The sequence below is a fragment of the Solanum stenotomum genome, chromosome 2 (genome assembly GCF_019186545.1).
Source record: "Solanum stenotomum isolate F172 chromosome 2, ASM1918654v1, whole genome shotgun sequence".
Taxonomy (NCBI): Eukaryota; Viridiplantae; Streptophyta; class Magnoliopsida; order Solanales; family Solanaceae; genus Solanum; species Solanum stenotomum.
The window spans coordinates 70,325,362-70,345,844 of record NC_064283.1 but is presented as its reverse complement, the minus strand read 5'-3'; the positions used below and the strand labels follow the sequence as shown (position 1 = coordinate 70,345,844).

The 20,483-nt window shown below is 35.1% G+C and overlaps 3 protein-coding genes across 3 annotated transcripts; all 3 read left to right on the top strand.

Moving 5' to 3' along the window:
- Window positions 1-817: 817 nt before the first annotated feature.
- On the top strand, window positions 818-7,535 carry LOC125857184 (microtubule-associated protein 70-2-like). The gene is made up of 11 exons (XM_049536868.1): window positions 818-1,115; window positions 1,207-1,292; window positions 3,312-3,377; window positions 3,464-3,634; window positions 3,728-3,898; window positions 4,026-4,181; window positions 4,278-4,424; window positions 4,538-4,609; window positions 4,703-5,233; window positions 5,317-5,504; window positions 7,065-7,535. The coding sequence occupies exons 1-11, from the start codon at window positions 890-892 to the stop codon at window positions 7,102-7,104; spliced, it is 1,854 nt and encodes a 617-aa protein (XP_049392825.1). The 5' UTR covers window positions 818-889; the 3' UTR covers window positions 7,105-7,535.
- Window positions 7,536-8,831: 1,296 nt separating this feature from the next.
- LOC125857179 (two-component response regulator ARR14) lies at window positions 8,832-16,197 on the top strand. The gene is made up of 6 exons (XM_049536863.1): window positions 8,832-9,291; window positions 12,016-12,168; window positions 12,239-12,637; window positions 12,727-12,803; window positions 13,209-14,387; window positions 15,883-16,197. Exons 1-5 carry the CDS (start codon window positions 9,138-9,140, stop codon window positions 14,385-14,387), a joined length of 1,962 nt encoding a protein of 653 aa, XP_049392820.1. The 5' UTR covers window positions 8,832-9,137; the 3' UTR covers window positions 15,883-16,197.
- A 2,768-nt stretch (window positions 16,198-18,965) lies between these two features.
- LOC125857265 (uncharacterized) lies at window positions 18,966-19,222 on the top strand. Its single transcript, XM_049536960.1, has one exon. The coding sequence runs from the start codon at window positions 18,992-18,994 to the stop codon at window positions 19,199-19,201; it is 210 nt and encodes a 69-aa protein (XP_049392917.1). The 5' UTR covers window positions 18,966-18,991; the 3' UTR covers window positions 19,202-19,222.
- Window positions 19,223-20,483: the final 1,261 nt, after the last annotated feature.

Genomic DNA, 20,483 nt, shown 5'->3' with positions numbered 1-20,483 from the left:
TAGAAAACTAAACAAATATGCCCCTCAAATGACTGGAATTTTCAAATCAAATAAAAATATCTGATCTCACTTGAAATTAGTTAACCCGACCCATCCAATAATTTTAACCCATCAAATAACACCCAAATTCCTTTTTTCCTTAATCATTTAAAACCATAAAGCTCCACCACATGTGGATTAATGAGTTTTAAAATGGAGAAGATTATCTAAAGAACACTTTGGAATTTAGATTTTAACATTTTAAACTTGAAAAAAATTATGAAAATTTTAAGCTCGAAAAGTCTAGAAAAGGTCTTTATAATCTGTCTTTGGGAAAGCTTGAAGGGTGCAAAACATTGAATTAAGTTAAAGTTAAGCATTGATATACCTTGAGCTTCAAATTAAAGTTTCAACTCATTTGAGGAAGAATGAATTATTTAAATAAAATATAAATACTGCCGCTGTCAACAAACATCATCATTATCGCCAATAGCTTAATTGGAAAACACAATAACAAAATTAATATCTCCAATTAAATTCACGATAGAATAATCCTGTATTTTATTTCAAAATTATTTCGTCTAGCACCCCTCTGCTTCAACCAAATACAAAATTGTCATTTGCACAATTTATTTATTTTTGTGATGGTGACAGACTAACGATTTTTAATGTACCTACTAGCTGCGTCCCATGTGAGCTTGACCAATATACTAGAGACAATTAATTAGTTACAAATTTAATATTTAAATATAAAGAACTTGTTTTAAAATACTAATTTAAATTCGTTAAACAACAGATTATCTCTATATAAATATCTACATAATCATTTCTATCTAATATCTATACAACTGGTTGTAAATATGAATTATTCATTGAAAGTGAGCTTACCGTAGAAGTTTACAGATCGGAGATGGCGGAGGTTTCCGGCGATAACAGCTACAATGTGCGACAGCCGACGAGTGACACTGCAGGTTATACAACGCCTTTGACGGTATCAGCTTCGTTCAAGGAAGGGAAGACTTACCGGAGAAGGACGTCCATGAGGCCAAGCCTTGACGCTGATGAATTCTTAAACCTTCTCCACGGGTCGGATCCGGTGAAATTGGAGCTTAATCGACTGGAGAATGAACTAAGAGGTAAGTATTGATAGCTGGATCCAATGCGAATTTTTTGACTAATTCTGTTGTTTTTTTCCTGTTAATATTGTGTGTGAATATGTCATTATAGATAAGGACCGAGAATTATCTGATTCTCAGGCGGAGATCAAGTCATTGAGATTGTCAGAGCGCTTACGGGAAAAGGCTGTTGAAGAGGTTCTGCTAACTTCTTACAATGTGACATGCTATGAAATTATCTATTTTATGCTTTCTGATATATTGATTTAATTTGGCTATGGACTGCTAAGTGCTAATAGAGTATGATTTTGAGTTACTGAGGATAAGAGGAAGTAAGAAATTGATATCATTTTCACTTTTGACATGTAGAAAATTGAGTTAAAAGGTAAGTGTAATCACAGTTGAAACTGTTGAAAAAGACTGGGGTTGACTAGGAGATGCATTGAGTGTGAAATGGAAAATGACTGCATTCGCGGAGTATGGCAAGAATTGTAGGAGTTGTGAAACAACTAGGACAAGAGAACAGAATTTTGTTATGACTATCTTGTAACAGAGAAATATATGGTAAATTATAAGATTCAAACTGCAGTTTCTGGTGCCCTCAATATCAATCAGTTCTTATCTTGTTTAAATTCTCCTGTTTTGGAAAAAGTCTCGTTTGAATGAGAATTGCTGTTATGTAATTGAATTTACTTTTAATTTCTGCTTTAGTTTGGGAGAGCCGAGCAACAGAATGATGTTCGTATCATTTGGACTCACATTTGACTTTGCGGATTCATTAAACATTTAAGGGCAGCTTGTTCCAAAATAAGAATAACTCTACAAACTTCCACATCAAAGTGACATACTCCAAGCAACTTTCCTATGCTGGTAGACTACAGGTGATTAATGCTGTGCTTTTCTCAATTCACAGTTTTTGGGGGGCAGTGTTTATTCTTCCCCAGAGCATTCTAAAGGAAGTTGATCAGATTTGTCGAGCTTACTTATGGGGTAGTAGTACAGAGAAGAAGAAAGTAGCATTGGTTGCATGGGATAAAGTGTGTTGGCCCAAGAGACTAGGAGGACTGAATATTAAGGGCTGCATTAATTGGAACAAAGCATCAGTGGGTCATTTACTGTGGCAAATAATTGTGAACAAAGAGGCACTTTGGGTTAAATGGGTCCATGGTATATATATGAAGACTGATTCTATATGGAATCACAAACCTCCCATTGATAGTAGTTGGTATTGGAGGAAAATTAATGCACTTAAAGAGGAAATGCAGAGTTGGTACAATCAAGGAAGATATATGTTAACTCTTAATGGCACCTATTCTATTTCTAAGAGTTATTTAGCAATTATAGGATGTAAACCTACATGGAAGTTGGCTGCACTAGTGTGGACGTCAATGGCACTTCCTAAACACAGATTCTTAATGTGGTTGGCTGTCCAGGGAAGACTACTTACACAGGAGAGAAAGTTGAGGTTACAGATTCAGGTTGATGATACTGCATGTTGTTTATGTGCTGAGAAAGTAATGGAGACCAATGATCACCTATTTGGGAAATGCAAATGGATATCAACTGTGTGGCAAGCAATGAATCATTGGACTGAAGTGTCTATGCATAATATTGGTATAATGAAAGTTCTGGAATGTATAGATGGGAAACACTGGAAGCTATTTCAAAAAGAGATCATGGCAGCGATATGTGGAGCTATCATTTATCACACTTGGCGTGCCAGAAATTGGAGGCGATACAAAGGTAAATGTGTACAGACGGATGAGGCAATTGCACAGATAAAGAAGGAAATCAGAGAAAGGTTACAGTTACTTAGTAGTTCCAAGAAAGCAATAAAATGTAGGAATTTTATTCAGCATTTAATGTGTTTTTAGTTTTCTTATGATTTGGTAGGAGGCCTGTTCTTTGTTATCAGAGAAAGGTGCTCTTCATTTGTATTCGTACTTTTTGTTGGTTATGGTAATATATTTACAGTTGTTACCAAAAAAAAATTATTGAAAACTGCAATCTACTGACAGTTGATGGGCAGGTCTAGACTAGTATTTGTATTCATGTTGCCTTTTTTGGCAACATAATTCTTAGTGGTAGCGTTTCATAGCTGTCCCTTAGGCACTTTGAGTTGGGTACATATGACTAATTTTCCTGTGCTAATTTTAAAGCTATTGGTTTGTGCTAAGAACACAGGCTGATATAGTTAACTGTTTTCTATGATGTTAGCTTACGGACGAGTGGTCAAGGGTTGACGAGAAGCTCAAGCTGACTGAATCTCTTTTGGAAAGCAAGGTGCTAACTCAAATTCTTCCCTGTAAAATTTCTTTTATTTTGTTAATGTGTTGTTCATAACTGTGTATACAATTCTTGCTCGGCAGAATCTTGAAATTAAGAAAATTAATGAAGAGAAAAAGGCATCCATGGCAGCACAGTTTGCAGCAGAAGCCACCCTTCGAAGGGTTCATGCTGCTCAAAAAGATGATGATATGCCTCCAATTGAAGCCATTCTTGCACCTTTGGAGGCTGAACTCAAGCTTGCTCGTCAGGAGGTCTGTGGCTGTATTTTGCATCTGGCTGTGATTATGTATATCCTCACCCTCATAGAAGGATATTTTCTCATTCTCTGGCCTATCTTCTCCTAGATTGCAAAGCTACAAGATGATAATAAAGCACTGGACCGTCTTACTAAGTCAAAAGAAGCAGCTCTACTTGATGCTGAGAGAACAGTGCAGTCAGCATTAGCAAAGGCTTCTATGGTGGATGATCTTCAGAACAAGAACCAGGACTTGATGAAACAGATAGAAATATGCCAGGTATGTTGGTCACAGAAATTGTGCTTCTGCTGTTATAAATTGGTCACAGAAATTGATCACTTGTTATTCTTTTAATTTCAAAATCATCCTTCCCTTATTTGTTTTTTTCCGTACAAACATACTTCAGGAAGAAAATAAAATATTAGACAGAATGCATCGACAAAAAGTTGCAGAGGTTGAAAAGCTTACCCAAACTGTACGTGAGCTTGAAGAGGCTGTTCTTGCTGGCGGTGCTGCTGCTAATGCTGTCCGGGATTACCAAAGAAAAGTTCAAGAGATGAATGTAATCGATCCTTGTGATACTTTAATAAATTATACTCTCAATAGTTTGTACGTGGATGATCCTAAAGTGGACTGCTTCTACTTATCTGTTCTACAGGAAGAAAGAAAAACTCTTGACCGGGAGCTAGCACGTGCCAAGGTAACAGCTAATAGGGTAGCAACTGTGGTTGCTAATGAATGGAAAGATGCCAGTGATAAAGTAATGCCTGTTAAACAGTGGCTTGAAGAAAGGAAGTTTCTGCAGGTTTGATAGTTTTCCATAACTTCTGACATTAGATCATAGGGTCATCTTGTCCTGATACAACTGAATGTGTTCTGAATAAAGAAAATGTTCTCACACCACAAAATGTTCTGCAGGGTGAGTTGCAACAGTTACGCGACAAGCTTGCAATCTCTGAACGAACTGCAAAATCTGAAGCCCAGCTGAAAGTAATAATTCTTTCCAATAGAGGGTGTATCTTAACATGATTTAGATGTTATTTCTATAGTTTGTTTCTATCTCAACCTTGATAATCTCCTCAGGAGAAATATCATCTAAGGCTCAAGGTCCTTGAAGAGACATTAAAATCAACAAGTACAGGCGCTCGCACTACACCAGATGGAAGAAGTTCAAGCAACGGTCCTTCGCGTCGGCGATCACTGGGTGGTGCTGACAACATCTCCAAATTGACCTCCAATGGCATCTTACCCAAGAGATCACCATCATTTCAGCTGAGATCTTCTGGCGCCAGTACAGTGTTGAAGCATGCAAAAGGGACATCTAAGTCGTTTGATGGTGGTTCAAGATCATTGGATAGGAGTAAAAAACTTCTGAATGGAACAGGTCCAAATTTCAACAGCAGCAAGTCCTGTGATGGGACCAAAGACAATGAGACTGAGAGCAATTCATGGAAAGCGAATCAAGATGAAAAGCACAATGACTCGCAAATGACAAGAACAGAGGATACTGTGCCAGGAGTATTATATGATTTGCTGCAAAAAGAAGTAATTGCCTTGAGGAAAGCTGGTCATGAGAAGGATCAAAGTCTTAATGACAAAGACGACGCTATTGAGGTTAGATCGATTTCTGATTGGTATCATGACTACCTTCACTCACTTCGGTTTTCTGCTAAGCTTGATAATATTTTCTGGTTTAGATGTTAGCAAAGAAAGTAGAGACTTTAACAAAAGCCATGGAAGTTGAGGCCAAAAAGATGAGACGGGAAGTCGCTGCGATGGAGAAGGAGGTTTCTGCCATGCGTGTTGAGAAGGAACAAGAAAATAGAGCAAAAAGATTTGCAAATTCTAAGGGTCCAGTTAACAGTTCTCAGCCGCTTCCAGGAAGGTATGCCTTCAATGTATTAAAAACAGTAACCTGGCACTAAAATGGTGCCAGGGATTTACACATCTCTGAACCTTTCTGTACAAAAACAAAAAGAAAGAGTTCCATATGAACAAACAACCTATTTCTGAATAGTATCTATGAAATTGAGCATGCTATTCTCGTCTTTAACATCCTGAAGAGTACACCAACAATTGTTGTGTTGCTTCAAGTTTCTATCCTTTTAAGGTTCTTGGCACCAAACACATTGTACTTTTGAAATGATTGGTCCAAAATATAATATTTGTTGAAATTTTAGTAGTTCTCCACATATATATCTATGTTCCAAGTTAAAAAGACCGTGTTCAGGTAAGACTTAGGACCACCTTGCTTGGAGCTTTTTTTTCTTGATAAGGCAAGATTTTATTAAAAACAGTATCAACTTGACACTGAAAATTCACATGTTTCTAGCGTTGTTGCTACCTAACACATAATGGTAGTGAGCACTTCCTTAAAAAATGTAAAGTGGTAAATGCTCAACGCACAATTTGTAATGTATGGGATATGCAAAAGCCTGGTATTTAAGTGGATAAGGGTAGAGGGACGGACCATTATCTGCTGAGTTTTGAAGAGTGCGCCATTGGCCTTGGGATTTCTTGGTTATCAATTTATTTATTTTGTTGAGGCCTTAAACTATGATGGTAGTGGAAACAGATGATCGTATCACATGTGAATTACCTTTGCTTAAAAGTTATCTACCTTGTCATATTAAGACTTGAGCCATATATTTTGACAAAATTATGGAGGGAAACATGGCTGTAGACTTGTAGAGTGGATGGATTAACACCGGAGAATATAACTCCATGAACAATATCAAGAGAGGAGCAGTCTAGTGAGCTTTCTGTTGTGGTTTATTGCATATAGAGGACTCACCCCTTTCTGCACTGTTAATTTATTTAATAACTTATTTCCTTGAAGAAGTCTTTTAATGACAAAACTCTGACTTGGAGTATAATCTTTTCTTTTTTAAATTTTGATAAGTGATATATAATCTTTATACCAGACAAAAACTAACATTATTTTCATCCTGGAGAATCCTTTTCAGAATCAATTTATGTTGCTAAAGTTGAATACATGTGAGGGTTCTAAAGGCAGTTATAGTAAACATATCTCTTGTAGCTCTACCTGCATTGCGTAGAAACACCATGTGACAACTTCCCAAAACTATAAAAGACTAGACATTTAACTCCATGTTAGAACTTGCCAAAACTATAAAAGACTAAAGATATTTAACTTTGTTAAATGTCTACAGCATTTTATAGCTTTAGCAAGTTGTAACATGGCGTTTCTAGGTAATGCAGGTGCATCAACAAGGGATAGGTGCTCCAATTCTCAACGTGTAAAATTCACTAGCAAGCAAACTAACTTTCTCTAGGATTTCATTGCTTAAATCATTTTTCTTCTGTTACTGCTCACTCACCCTTACAATGAGTGCTAGGAGAAACACTGCAATGTAGAACTTCACCTAGCCAGTCATCCAAATTTATTTAATTTTAACTTCAAATAACATGTAATTATCTACAGGAATGTAGCACGGAATGGATTAACACGAGGCACACAATAACATTCAAGGGAAAACCCATAGAGGCAGCTGTAAGAAGCAATTCTGCATAGGCTTGATGTGCTCCTTGCCTACTTATCAATTCTCCTACTTTCTCTAATGGTTGATTGTAAAATAGTAACAAGCATGTTGATGCCTGTACTCGCTGCTTTCTGGTTGTACAACAGGTGACATTTGAGTGTGCCTCTGACTTTGGCTATGATCCAAGCATGGTAAGTGATCAGCAGGAACGGAACTCAAGCTATTGAAGTTGAATTAACCGTTTGGCAGAATATTTTATATGGTAGTGGTTGTGTGGTTGTATAGATAGCTTGTTGGCACTTACTTCGCCTTCTTTATTCCATCTTGTTTGCAGTCTATATTTGTAATCTGCAGCTCAAGTGATATATTATTGGTTCAGGTTTGTCAATATTCTAGTAATCAGATCAATAATATGTGATGGAAGGATGACTATTTAACTTATGACCGCGTAAGAAAGGGCATATGAAAGCAAACTTCACGTTCAAGGACTAAAAATATAGGAATTTCATAGATATGTCAAGTTTAAGCTTCGAATTGAAGAAGTGAGAAACATAGAGACATTTCAATACTTGTATGTACATTTTTTTTAATATACAATCAGTACTTAACATTGAGATAAGGTAGGTAAGTAAATAGTGGACAATAATTGCTAGGGAACTATAGAATTTCAATTTATAGTCTTGCAATTAAATCGTGATCTTCATTGAATGTATAACTTGTCTTTATCTAATTAATAATAAATTAATCTAATAATGTATCAACAATAATTAGTAGCTGTGGTGGTAATGGATGCTGAATGTGGATGATATTGACTAATGGTGGTGTTGTGGATAGATGCTAGTGGTGATGGTGACGGACAATAATGGTTGATGTCTGATGGTTGAAGATAGTTATAGCTGATGGTGATAGTGAGTGATGCGGTGGTTAACAATATATAATGATGATTGTTGATAGTAGCGGGTGGTTATTATGTACAATAATGATGATTGTAAATGGGATAGTGACAATTGATTGTGTGATTGACAATGATAGTGATTGTGCTGTGAATGATGATAGGTGGTGTTAGTTGAGAATGAGAAAAAGAAAGGGGTGATAGTTGATGATGATATGGTAATTTTTATAGATTTTTTATAGACATATATATTAATTGTTCAAATCTATTAATTTGATTATAAAATATAAAAAAAACAAACATACTAATGATTAAGAATAATAAATAAATAAACTTAATAATTAAAATTTATATGATTAAGATTTGAACTTCGATACAAGCAACTAGTCCTAACTCCTACGTACCCAAATACCATTAATCTCGAGTGAAGCCAATAGCTTCTTTTTTTCTTCTTTGGAAATTTCTCTATTTAATTACCATTTTAATCTTTTAGAACAATAATGCACAAAAAAAATAGTAATATTCCCATCTTATATATTAGTTGATCATTATATTAAATATAATTGTCTCATATTAGTTATTCATTTTATTAAATTAATAAAATATTAATTAAATTTTTTTCTATATTTCTTTTATAATTAATTATCTTTAAAAGTATTCACATTTATTTCTAAATTTACAAAAAGTTGTTCAAGATGTAAATTAATAAAATTAATACGATAAAATAATCCTAAATAGAAAAAGAGGAGAAAATCAAAAAGACAAAGGTGTCTGCAGTTTCCTTCTGCGTGTCTCTCGACTCCTCGCGTCACACTTTATCTTCCCCATTTAAGACCTCCTTCCTCTTTATCCTACCCACCCACCCACCCTAGTACTCTTCTTCTTCTTCTTCCTCCTCCTCCATTCTTCATTTCTCAATAATCGAAACCCTAATTTCACCTTCCATTACACTGTATACCCTCAGCTTATCTCTGGATCTGACCCTCAATGCATTTTCAAACACTACCATAAGATCACTTGTTAATGGAAGCAGCTGCAGTTCAGTGAAACCAGTGTCATTTCTGTAATTTTAGCTACTCTGTGGAAGTGTGGTTTTTTCTTTTTGTCATTTTTGTTATCTTCAATGGTAAGTATGAGTGGCGACGTTGCCACGTGTAAGTCGGAAGCTACAGTTATCACTGATCACTTTCCAGTAGGGTTAAGAGTCCTTGTAGTTGATGATGACGTTGTTTGCCTCCGAATTATTGAGCAAATGCTTCGCAGATGCAAGTATTCAGGTCTGTTTCCTTCAACTACTTCATTTCTATTGTGGTGTTTTAATTTAACCATGAATTGTATGGCTTTACTTTATATTTTTAACTTAATAAAGTAGGCTTCGGTCTCAAACTAGAATTCCGTTTGTCGGTTTGACATTTGATGACTGCATCAATGAAGATAATTTGCATAAACTTGGATAGGTAATACGTTGATTGGTTGGTTGTATAAGGAGACAAGCAAAATAATCCCAATGCATTGCATTGTGTCATTTGTTTGGTGGTGTTAAACTTATACCAGCATAATTTATGTATTGGCTAGATATATTGTGGAACAAGAATACATGGGTAAGTGATTCTAAAGACAAATAGGCAATCATTGCATAACATTCCATGTATTATTGTTCACCTCATAATAATATGATACAATGTCAAATTGAAGCTCATTGAAATTTAACAAAAATTACAGTAGAGATGGAATAACAAGAACAAGTCTAAGAGTTAAACTAAACTAAGTTTACTTCATTTCTCAAAAGATAATTACATTGGAAGGAGAAGATCTTATTTATAGACCTTTCTAGCTGTATCAGAGAAGCTAAAATTGACTACTAACCTAAGCCATAAGTAATTTATCTGAAATGAGCTAAACCACTTGGTGCTATATGGCTATTCACATGAGTAGTGCTAGAAATTCAGTTCATATTATATCTCCTCCCCACCAAACAACCCTAATCTGCAAGGGTGGTTATGTTGAAATGAGGAAGCTAACTCCATCGGGGTAGAATAGAAGTTGTGAAAATCATTGGATGTAACAATGTTTGTCCTTGAATGCGGAATCAAGCTAGATCCCCTGTTTCTCGCAAAAAGATTTCTTGTCCTTGAATCAACTCCATTGGGATAAAATGGAAGTTGTGAAAATCATTGAAATGCAACGATGTTTGTCCTTGAATGCAGAATCAATCCAGATCCCCTGTTTCTTGTAAAAAAGGATTTCTTGTCCTTGGATTAATCTTCATCTTCTTCCCCCATGGGAATTGGGAAGCATGAATGGTTTCTCAATGTCATCAACAGTTCATTTGCAAAAGAAGATGCCAAGGGCCTTGTACTCAAAATAAAAGGCACTTCTTATACCTTGTGTAAGTTTCACCATTGAACACCTCCAAGTAATCTAGGATGCCAATTATCTTTAAATGAAAAGAAGGTGGAACAAGCTCCAGTGAATACTTGTAGGCTGTGATAACGATCACATCATAGCAGAGGTCACTTTATGACGTATCCTAAAGGCCACATGAGTAATTAGTGCTCCAAGAACTTTCTGTCTTGAATGAGTAGCATATACATCTGCAGTTGGAATTGTAGTTACATTCGCGTATGTTCACTAGTGTACAGGAAATGAGGTGGATCAGAAGAGTAAAACACACACAACTTGTACCAACCACAACACTTCTGTTGTTCACTTGTGCAAAAGAATTTGATACACCATGATAAAATTTATCCGACAAAGATACAAGAGATCCTGTAAATTTTGTACGCGTTCTTTTTCCTCATAAGCATAAGAAATGTCGCATTATATGAATAGCATTGGAATACTTCCCTGATCTTTGTCCTTGTTCTGATAGGTAATTATGTAAAGCCAAGCTAAAACAACTTATATACCATCTTTTTCAAGAATGTGGTTAGAACCTGTTCCAAAGCTTACCTTGCCATAAATTGACAATTTTCAAGCATCCCTTGGATCACCAAAGAATTTCCAACTAGTTGGCACCTCATAAAAAGGAAGGTTAAGCCTTTGAGCCACGCGATTTAGAACCACTGGTGGGCATCTGTGGGGCTAGTTCCTTAGGATCAGACTGGAAATATGGAATAGCATCATGAATTAGCAGCAACATTTGAAACAAAATCTTCTGGAGTGACAAAAAATGACTTCCAAGAATCATGTTTATATCAACATCTCCATCAATTGCAGCAGCAAAGTCAGGTCCATTCTTGTCATACATGATATTCATGAATTCCTTAGTATCCATAAGGTTAGGGTCTTGGAAACTATGCCCTCCGTTTGTTGTGGACTCCAAACTAGCTCCTAACTTTTCACCAAGAATGAACTTTGCATAAGCCTCTGTAACAACCTTCTCTAAAGTTATCTCATGTTTGGTCATAATAGAAAACTATTGAGAACAATAGCTTTAAGTTTCCTTGCATTAGCCCCTGTGACAACCCACAGTGACAGTGAGAGTTGTTTTTCTTGGCTTTTCACAATATATTCCTTTAAACCTACTTTCTCTGTAACTTTATATCTCCAACTCAGATATGCTAGGTTTAGTGGATGATAATAAAAACTCATGAGTCAAAATATCCTCCTTTACTTGATAATAAAAGCTAGGCCTGGTCAAGCCCCTTCGCGATCAAGACCTAATTCTTTGTGAATGAGATCCCTTGCTAGGTGACCCTTTTCCGTGATCATGGTCCTGACCTTGCGATCACAAGCACCATATATCAGATCAGAATTTTCAATTTTCAACTTGTCCGGAACAGGTCCAAACCCCTTGGTCTCAACCCAAACCAGTCACAAGTTACTATGTCAACATATCTAGATGCTCAAAACATGAGTTGAAACACAAATAGTCAAAACTAGGGGTCAGGTCGTTACACTGTGTTGGTCGAGTGTTATATTAGCTTAATGTTTGATTTCATGCATATCTATTGGTTATAAAAATCAAATCTGACATTGACTATTTGAATTGCTTGCAGTTACTACTTGTACGCAAGCTATGGTGGCATTAAACCTATTACGTGAAAAAAGGGGGACTTTTGATATTGTACTGAGTGATGTTCATATGCCTGATATGGATGGTTTTAAACTTCTTGAGCTTGTTGGGTTGGAAATGGACCTTCCAGTAATAAGTAAGTGATGCCTCTCCTGCTGTGGCAGCTTGATGCCTCATCTGTAAACTTAATATTTTGTTGTCTACAGTGATGTCAGGTGATGGAAGAACCAACCTCGTCATGAGGGGAGTTCAACATGGGGCTTGTGATTATTTGATTAAGCCTATACGGGACGAGGAGCTAAAAAATATCTGGCAGCATGTTGTTAGGAAAAGATACAACTCCAGTAAAGAGCCTGAATGCTCTGGTAGCTTGGATGACAATGATCGGTATAAGCGAGGAAGTGATGATGCTGAATGTGCTTCTTCTGTAATTGAAGGCGCAGATGGAGTGCTAAAACCACAGAAGAAGAAAAGAGAAGCCAAAGAAGAAGACGACACTGAAATGGAAAATGATGACCCAAGTACTACAAAAAAGCCACGTGTAGTCTGGTCAGTGGAGCTTCATCAGCAATTTGTTAGTGCAGTCAACCAACTTGGCATTGATAGTATGAACTTCGGTTTTTGACTTTTTCAGTTAGTTCAGATCTTTTTCTTCTTATTTATGTATTAATTTGCTTTGTTTCTTCCTTTGCAGAGGCTGTACCTAAGAGAATCCTTGAACTGATGAATGTTCCTGGTTTGACAAGAGAAAATGTGGCAAGCCATCTGCAGGTTCGAATCTCTATGCATGTTTAAGGTTGTCAATGCCCCTTTTTTTCTACCTAATGCTAGTGTTCTGGTTGCCTTTTCAGGAAAATCAGGTAAAGATGCTATATACTTGGAACTAAAAGGCCCCATATCTTCCTAGTTCACCAAGACGAATCCACATCATGTAGCTTTTGTGTTTATCACCCATAAACCTAAATATTAAATACCATGTCCTCATGTAGTGTTTGTTTTAGTCACTCATAAACCTTGTTTGTGCCATAGTCCGTTCAAGTCCTTATAAGCATGTCATGTGCTATGTGATCCATCAATAATCTGTTTTAGGACGCATGCTGTTTTTGGCTTTCTGGTCATTAAATTCTAGTTTCAACGATAGAATGTTTTAAAGTATTTCTGTTGACTAATATGCAGAAATTTAGGCTATACTTGAAGAGGTTAAGTGGAGTAGTTCAACAGCAGGGTGGCCTCCCCAGTACCTTCTGTGGGCCAATAGAACAGAATTCAGAACTTGGTTCACTAGGGAGATTTGACATTCAAGCATTGGCAGCCTCTGGCCAAATTCCTCCTGAAACTTTGACAGCTCTTCATGCCGAACTTTTAGGTAGATCGACAAGTAACTTGGTTTTACCAGCAGTAGAGATACAGAATCTCCTACAAGCTTCCCTGCAGCAAGCAAAGTGCATACCTGTTGACCAAGTTATGGCTTATGGTCAGCCTCTGTTGAAATGCTCTCCCAGCATTTCTAATTCTAAACATCTTTCTCAAGCTATCTTGTCTGCTGAAGATGTTCATTCCGGATTTGGATCCCAGCGAGCAAAAAATATATGTCTGGGCCCTAGCAGCAATCCCATTGGGCTAGCTGCTCCGAACAGCAACATGTTAATGGCAATGATGCAACAGCAGCAATGGCAAAAGCAGCAGCAGATGGAACTGCAACATAGACAGTCTGGACCTCCTGAGGTCAACCATTCAATTAATGTGCAACCTTCTTGCCTTGTATTGCCCTCTCAGTTACCAGGTAATTTCCAAGTGGGAGATAGTCCTGCTTCCATCAGCCGCGCCGGCAGTCTGAGTAAATCTTCGGTGATTGATTATGGAGTTCTCTTGCCACAATCAAATAATTCATCAGGTGTGGTTCAAGTGTTAGACAGGGAACTCAAACCAGAATGTGGCTTAAACAGGCTCCCCAGTGGAGGCTCTCTCTCTCGGTCATGCTCGATAAATGCTGACAATAGTGTTGGTCTGCAGCTTCATAACTCTAGCTCAGCGTTTGGTTCTTCTAAACAACTGCCAGCCCTTATCCCAAACCATTTGGGCTCGCCAGTTCCATATTATATTAACTCAAGACAGGTTCTTGATCAGGGACATATGAAAAATCCTGGGGTTGGTAAATGTGCCTCCATTCCCAGTCGTTTTGCAGTAGATGAGTCTGATTCGCCAATGTGCAACTTCAATACTGCAAAAATCTATCTTGAGGAAACTAAAGTTAAGCAGGAGCCTAACATGAATGTCATGGAAAATGCTAAAGTTGGTCCAGCGATTTTTCAAAAATTTCAACCGGGTGATCTTATGAGTGTCTTCAGTGACTAGGTAAAGCAATTGGTCTTCCTATTTTTTAGTTTCTTCTGTTCCCTTAAAGCGCCCCCATCCCCTCCGGCCTCACTCGAAAAGAAAGAAAAAAAAAATGAATTACTTTAATGTGATTTGAGAATTAAGTAGTTATCTGTGGATTGTTTTGTATTTACCTTGCCATTATTCCATTTCCTCATATTTATGGCAGATGCACATTAATCCCTCATACATATTACACAATGTTGCCGATGTATGATCATGAACTCCGTCATAGGGATGCCATTGGTGCCTCTTTTGAAATGCATTAATCCCCTTTTTTGGCCTCAATCCCTTTTTCTTTTTAGTAACTAAATTTTTTAGTAATTACCGAAGTATTTTTTCACAGTACCATAACTAACTATACACCGTCAGTAGAAAGACTAAAGAGCTAACAAACTAGAACATGAAGCTATGGACTAAATTCTGTATTGTAGACACTACAAATACAAGCAATATCTCGAGCAATGGCTTCCCAGTGTCTGTGTTGTTTCTCAAAGATCCTCATATTTCTCTCTACCCATATGCCATGAACAAACTCTGTGTAGATCATTTTAAAAATCTGAGCCTGTTGTGACTTCCCTTTGGCTCTCTGAATGACTCCTGTCATGAATTGCTCCCAAGTATTCCCTGTAAGAGACTGTTGATGGATCCAGTTTGGAAGTCTATCCACCACATCTCTAGCAAAAGGACATGTAACATATAGATGTTCTCTGTCTCATCACAGGTTTGATAGAAGCTACATTTGGATTCAAGCACCATTCCCCATTTGAGTAGTCTGTCAACAGTTACTAACCTCCCATGCATTTGCAGCCATAGAGTGAATCTGGCTTTTGGTCTAGCAGGATTAGAAAATAAGAGGTACTCCCATGGAACTCTTATGGTAGGGGCTAGGACTGTGTATATATTTGCCTTGTAAGGCTCATTCTATCAGTAGAATGACAGTGCACCTGCTCCAATATTGTTCTGGACTCCAATACCTTCCTGAGCATCCAACAAGCTTGAGCTGGTGTTGAAATACTATCCCACTGTCTCCCTTTGATGTAGTAAACAAAGCATGCACCCATTTAGTCCAGAGCTATGCTGCTTGGACTTTCCAAAATTGTTGCCTCACCCGTGTCGGATTCTCCAAAATGCACTACTTTTGGAGTATCCGACACACACCCATCAACATTTTTAAAGAGTCCGAGCAACATAGGTCCAGAGTTAATCTTGCGTATGAGTAAGATCCCAACAGGTTTTAGCAATTGATGCCCTGTTCCACACAGTAAGATTGATCAGATTTAAGCCACCAGTAAACTTAGGAGAGCATAACTTGTCCCAGGCAACTAATGCTTTCTTTAGCCTTGATCCCTTTGGGATAAAATCTTTTTTTGTTATGATTATTATTATGTAATATGGTTTTGGATCTTGTGTCCACACATGCTTATTTTCTAAATTTTGGTAAATTGCTAATTTTAGGTTGATGTTACTGCAGGATTGTCGTTTGCCCGTGGGAAGGTCTCAAGTTCCCCATGAATCATAACATTTAGTTCTGCCATATAAGTTTGCAAGATCCCACTTTGAAGTCTTATATTTATCTTATAGCACCTATAGTGTGATTTGTGAATTGCAGAAATGTAGGTAAAGGCTACTTGCCTGTGTATTTATCGTCTAATATTTTGGAAATGAACGTGAATCGAGTATAATATAATACTCTTTGTAAGTATTTGGAGAAGATCTCACTGGGTATGTTGTTCTAAAATATCCCCTTGACGGTACCATCATCTTGTGATTGTGCAATTATTCAAGATTTTGTGTTGTGTAATTTGATAGTTGAACTGTTGCAGATGAAAAGAATGTCAATTATGAAACTGACATGCATGCCAATTGCCTCTCCAAACTCTACGTGTGGGATTACACTAGTTACGTTGTTGAAATGCATAGCAATTGCCTTTCTTCTTAAATGTTTCTTTTCATTGTTAGCTTGCTGTTAATTTCTTTTCATTATTAGCGTGTTTGTGAAACATGGAAATTAGTTACACCAGCACTATATTTGCAGAGAGCTTAATATTATGATAGTGCTTTTGATTTGCTGCAATGTGAAAGATTTGAGTCTGCTGAGTTTCTTGTTACGGGAACTTTATCTAAGAGATTATATAATCTTATTCAGTACAACTAGGAAAATAATAGACAAGTTGTTAGCTGCCTGTATAGATTTTCAATTGCAGAATAATACAACATATCCAATGTGATTCCAAGAGTGTAGCAAGTATACAACTTTATCCCTACCTTGTGAAGGTAGAGAGTTCGTTTTTGATAGACTCTCTGCTCGAGTAAGACCATCTCCAATCCTACTCTATTTTACTCTCCATTATCTATGTTTGGCGAGTAAAATAGAGAATGTCCTCTCCAACCACTCTCTATTTTACCCTCTACTTTTCAATTATAGAGAGTTGAATAGTACTATTCATACTCTCTATTTCACTTTTTGAATATTATATTATTATTTCTACTATTTTGTAATTAACATATTATTTTTTATATAAGGCTATTAATTAAATCTCTAATATTCACAATTCTTTTTAAATGTAATATAACATTTTAAAAAATATTTTATTTTATATATACTACTTTCATCTCGAATTAATAATATTTTAAATATTTTTTTAAATTTCGTCATTTTGTGATACAATTTAATGTTATTATTAATTTTCACTATGAAGAATGCACAAAATTTAAATGATAAGTTAAAAATTTTAATTTAAAAATATAATACATAACATAATAATTTAAATACAAGATAACAATACAATACAATGCATAACATAATTTTAAAAATCATAACAATAATTTAGTAATCCGGTAGGTCGTTTCTAGATTTAACGATATTCGAAAAAGGAATTAGTGTATGATTTAGAGAAGTTGTGGTTGTGATTGTGGTTGTGCTTGTTGATTTCTTTTTTCAATTATTCGTAGTTGATCTTTAGAAATTTAGAATAAAATATAATTTAATATTAAATAAATAATTTCAAAAATTGAAATTTTATATTACATGAAATTATATAGGATGATTATTTGAAAAAAAAAAGATTTATATTATGGAATAAGAAAATAAAAATGAAATAGAAATAATAATATAATATTGAGGAGAGAGAAGAAGATTCTTTTTTAGAGAGTAAAATAGAGAATTGAGTTAGAGTTGATTGTCTGAAAAAATAGAAAATTTTATATTTGGAGAGTAAAATAGAGTGTAGGGTTGGAGATGCCCTAAGCCAATCACAAATCTAAGTATGTAAAAGCAAATACGAAAGTGCATAAGTCTTGCTGAAAATAACTAAGAAGAGAACACGTGTGGTCTTATTTATACTCTTTTTAAAATCTATTTACTATGTGGAACAAGAGATTTTTAAATTAGATTACATTAATTCGATATTTTAAACAAAAAAATTAAATATTCAAAAATTATACTAAAAGTACTATAAATTGTAATTTTTTGCATCGTAACATATAAGTCAAAGTTCTTATAGTTTGATTCTAAAAAAGGAAATCATAACAATTAAACGTGGACGGAGGGAATAAATATTGTGCCTCTCGACAGGAAGCCTCGCATCTAGCATGTGGATTCCAATTCCAAAGCTGTGACAAAACTGTGGGTTCATGACCTATGCCTATAGTTTAGAAGTCTCGGGCTAAAACAAAATGAATCCAATCTAGGATAAAGCTCCTTATACAGGAAAGTCCAAGCTGGAAATGGAAAATCAAAAAGAAGTCACAGTCCGAATGGAAAACTCTGTAAATTGGAACGTGGCATTTAAGTTGGAAAGAAGCAAGGTGCATGCAGGGGAAATGGGACGGCTACCCTAGTATCCAAGTTACTAGTACTACATTTTGCTTCCTCTCACACTTCCTAATTCTTTTTATATTAAAGTAATAATACTATATGTTATTAGTATTTTAACTATCGAATAATTATAAATCTTATTTTTAATATTTTAAATCTACATTTTAAGTAACTTCATATGTACATATCGTTTGGAAGACTCGATAATTTGAAACAATTATTTACACCAACGAGATATAAAACTCAAACTCTTTTGATTTCACCATTATGGTGACTAGGTTTAACTGGACTAGTATAAGTTATATATAATAATTTTAAAAAAAATATTAATTTCAAAAGTAGAATAAATTGAATAGTATTTCTTTCGTCTCATTTTACGTGAAAGTGATATGGTTTGTAAAATCAAATGTCTTTTTTTATTTTTTATTAAATTTTTAAAAGTCATTAGTTATGTTAACTTCTTCTAGTATTTTTTATGTAGTTTTTCAATATATAACTAAATTTATAATCACAATTAAGTGGTTTAACTCTCGTACTCTGAACACCTTCATATACCAAATCTTAAATCCGCTCACGAACACTCTCATTGTGGAGAGTGATGATGTTCTTTTCTTCCATTCAAAGTCTCATATTCTCTCACCTTACACATATATAAGCAACTACTCCCATTTCCACATCTCACATCATCTTCATTCATATCTTTTTTGAACTACATAAATTCACAATCTTTTTTTTTTTTTGGTCAAATTTAAGGAAAATAACAATGTTGGATTGGGGTCCAGTTTTGGTCTCAGTTATATTGTTCATCCTGTTGTCTCCAGGACTATTATTTCAACTTCCAGGACATAGGCATTGTGTTGAATTTGGGAACTTTCATACAAGTGGAGCTTCAATTATGATTCATACTTTGCTCTATTTTGCTCTTGTTTGTGTCTTCTTTCTGGCTGTTAAGGTTCATCTCTACCTTGGTTAGAGTTTGAATGTATTCATTTTGTTGAGTTGTTACCTATTGTATTTTGTGGTAATTTGGTACTATACATACGATGGTTGTTTTGATTGTTACTTGAGTATTATTATATTTTATATTGTATTGCTAAAATGTGTTGTTATGTAACAATGAGAAATGTTGTTTTATGTAACGATTGATTTGATCTGATTACATCGCTGTTTTATCTTTTTTCCATCTTGTCGTTATGTTTTATTTGATAATCCTGTCCCGCTCTGCATAGCCTTAAATCCGTAATCACTACTCATAGCTTACAAACCACTCCCGTTTCATTGTCATCCCTATTTAGTGTGACATGCATGTTTGTATGGAGTAAAAAAATAATTTGTTTTGTGAAGTTAGATTTTTTTTTTTGGTAAATTGAATAAAAAGATGTTATAAAATCAATTAAATTAAATAATATATGATAAAGGGCAACTTAGTTAAATAATAATTTTTTATATTAATAATAATTAGGTTAAGAAAATAAATATGAGAAAAATAAAATAAGAGAGATAAGTAAAATATTATAAACTACATGGAGGGTGGTTTATGCAATTTTATTTTTAATATTTTGGTTATATTGATTTTCTTGAAAATTAGTTTAACTTGACTGACTTTATAAAATGAAATTCATAAGTTGAGTGACTATATTGACACAAAACTAAGTTGAGTGACTTTCTCAAATAATTTCACATATTTGAGTGACCTTTTGAGATATTTACTCATTATTTCTATAATGACTCTACCTTGCATACCTTACTATCTTGTTTGTAATATTGAAATTTATTCTTTAGACTGCTAGCGCGTATTATAAAATAACAGGAAATCAATCTATTTAAATAGCATATTCATCAAAGCAATACAATATATAATATAATATAATACAATATGAAATGATATATAAAAACTATCCAAATAATTTATCGATGATGCATTTCTTTTTCTAGCATAAATTAAAGACCAACACACAATAAGGTCAAAAGTGCAAATGACCGGTTGTGTGGCTACATGATTTCAAATGCGAGGATTACAACCATTACAATTTAATAAAATTAGAACGATACAGAGGTTTACAACAATTACAATCTAATAAAATTAGAACGATATATAAAAGATTATAGCATTTATCAAAGAACAATGCCACGTTCATCAGTGTTGGGCTAAGCTAGCTCAAAATACTCTTAAAATGGTATGATATTATTATCTTTTAGCCCCTTTTGATAGTGTTCTTCAAAATGCATCACATTTTTAAAGCTCGATATCTATA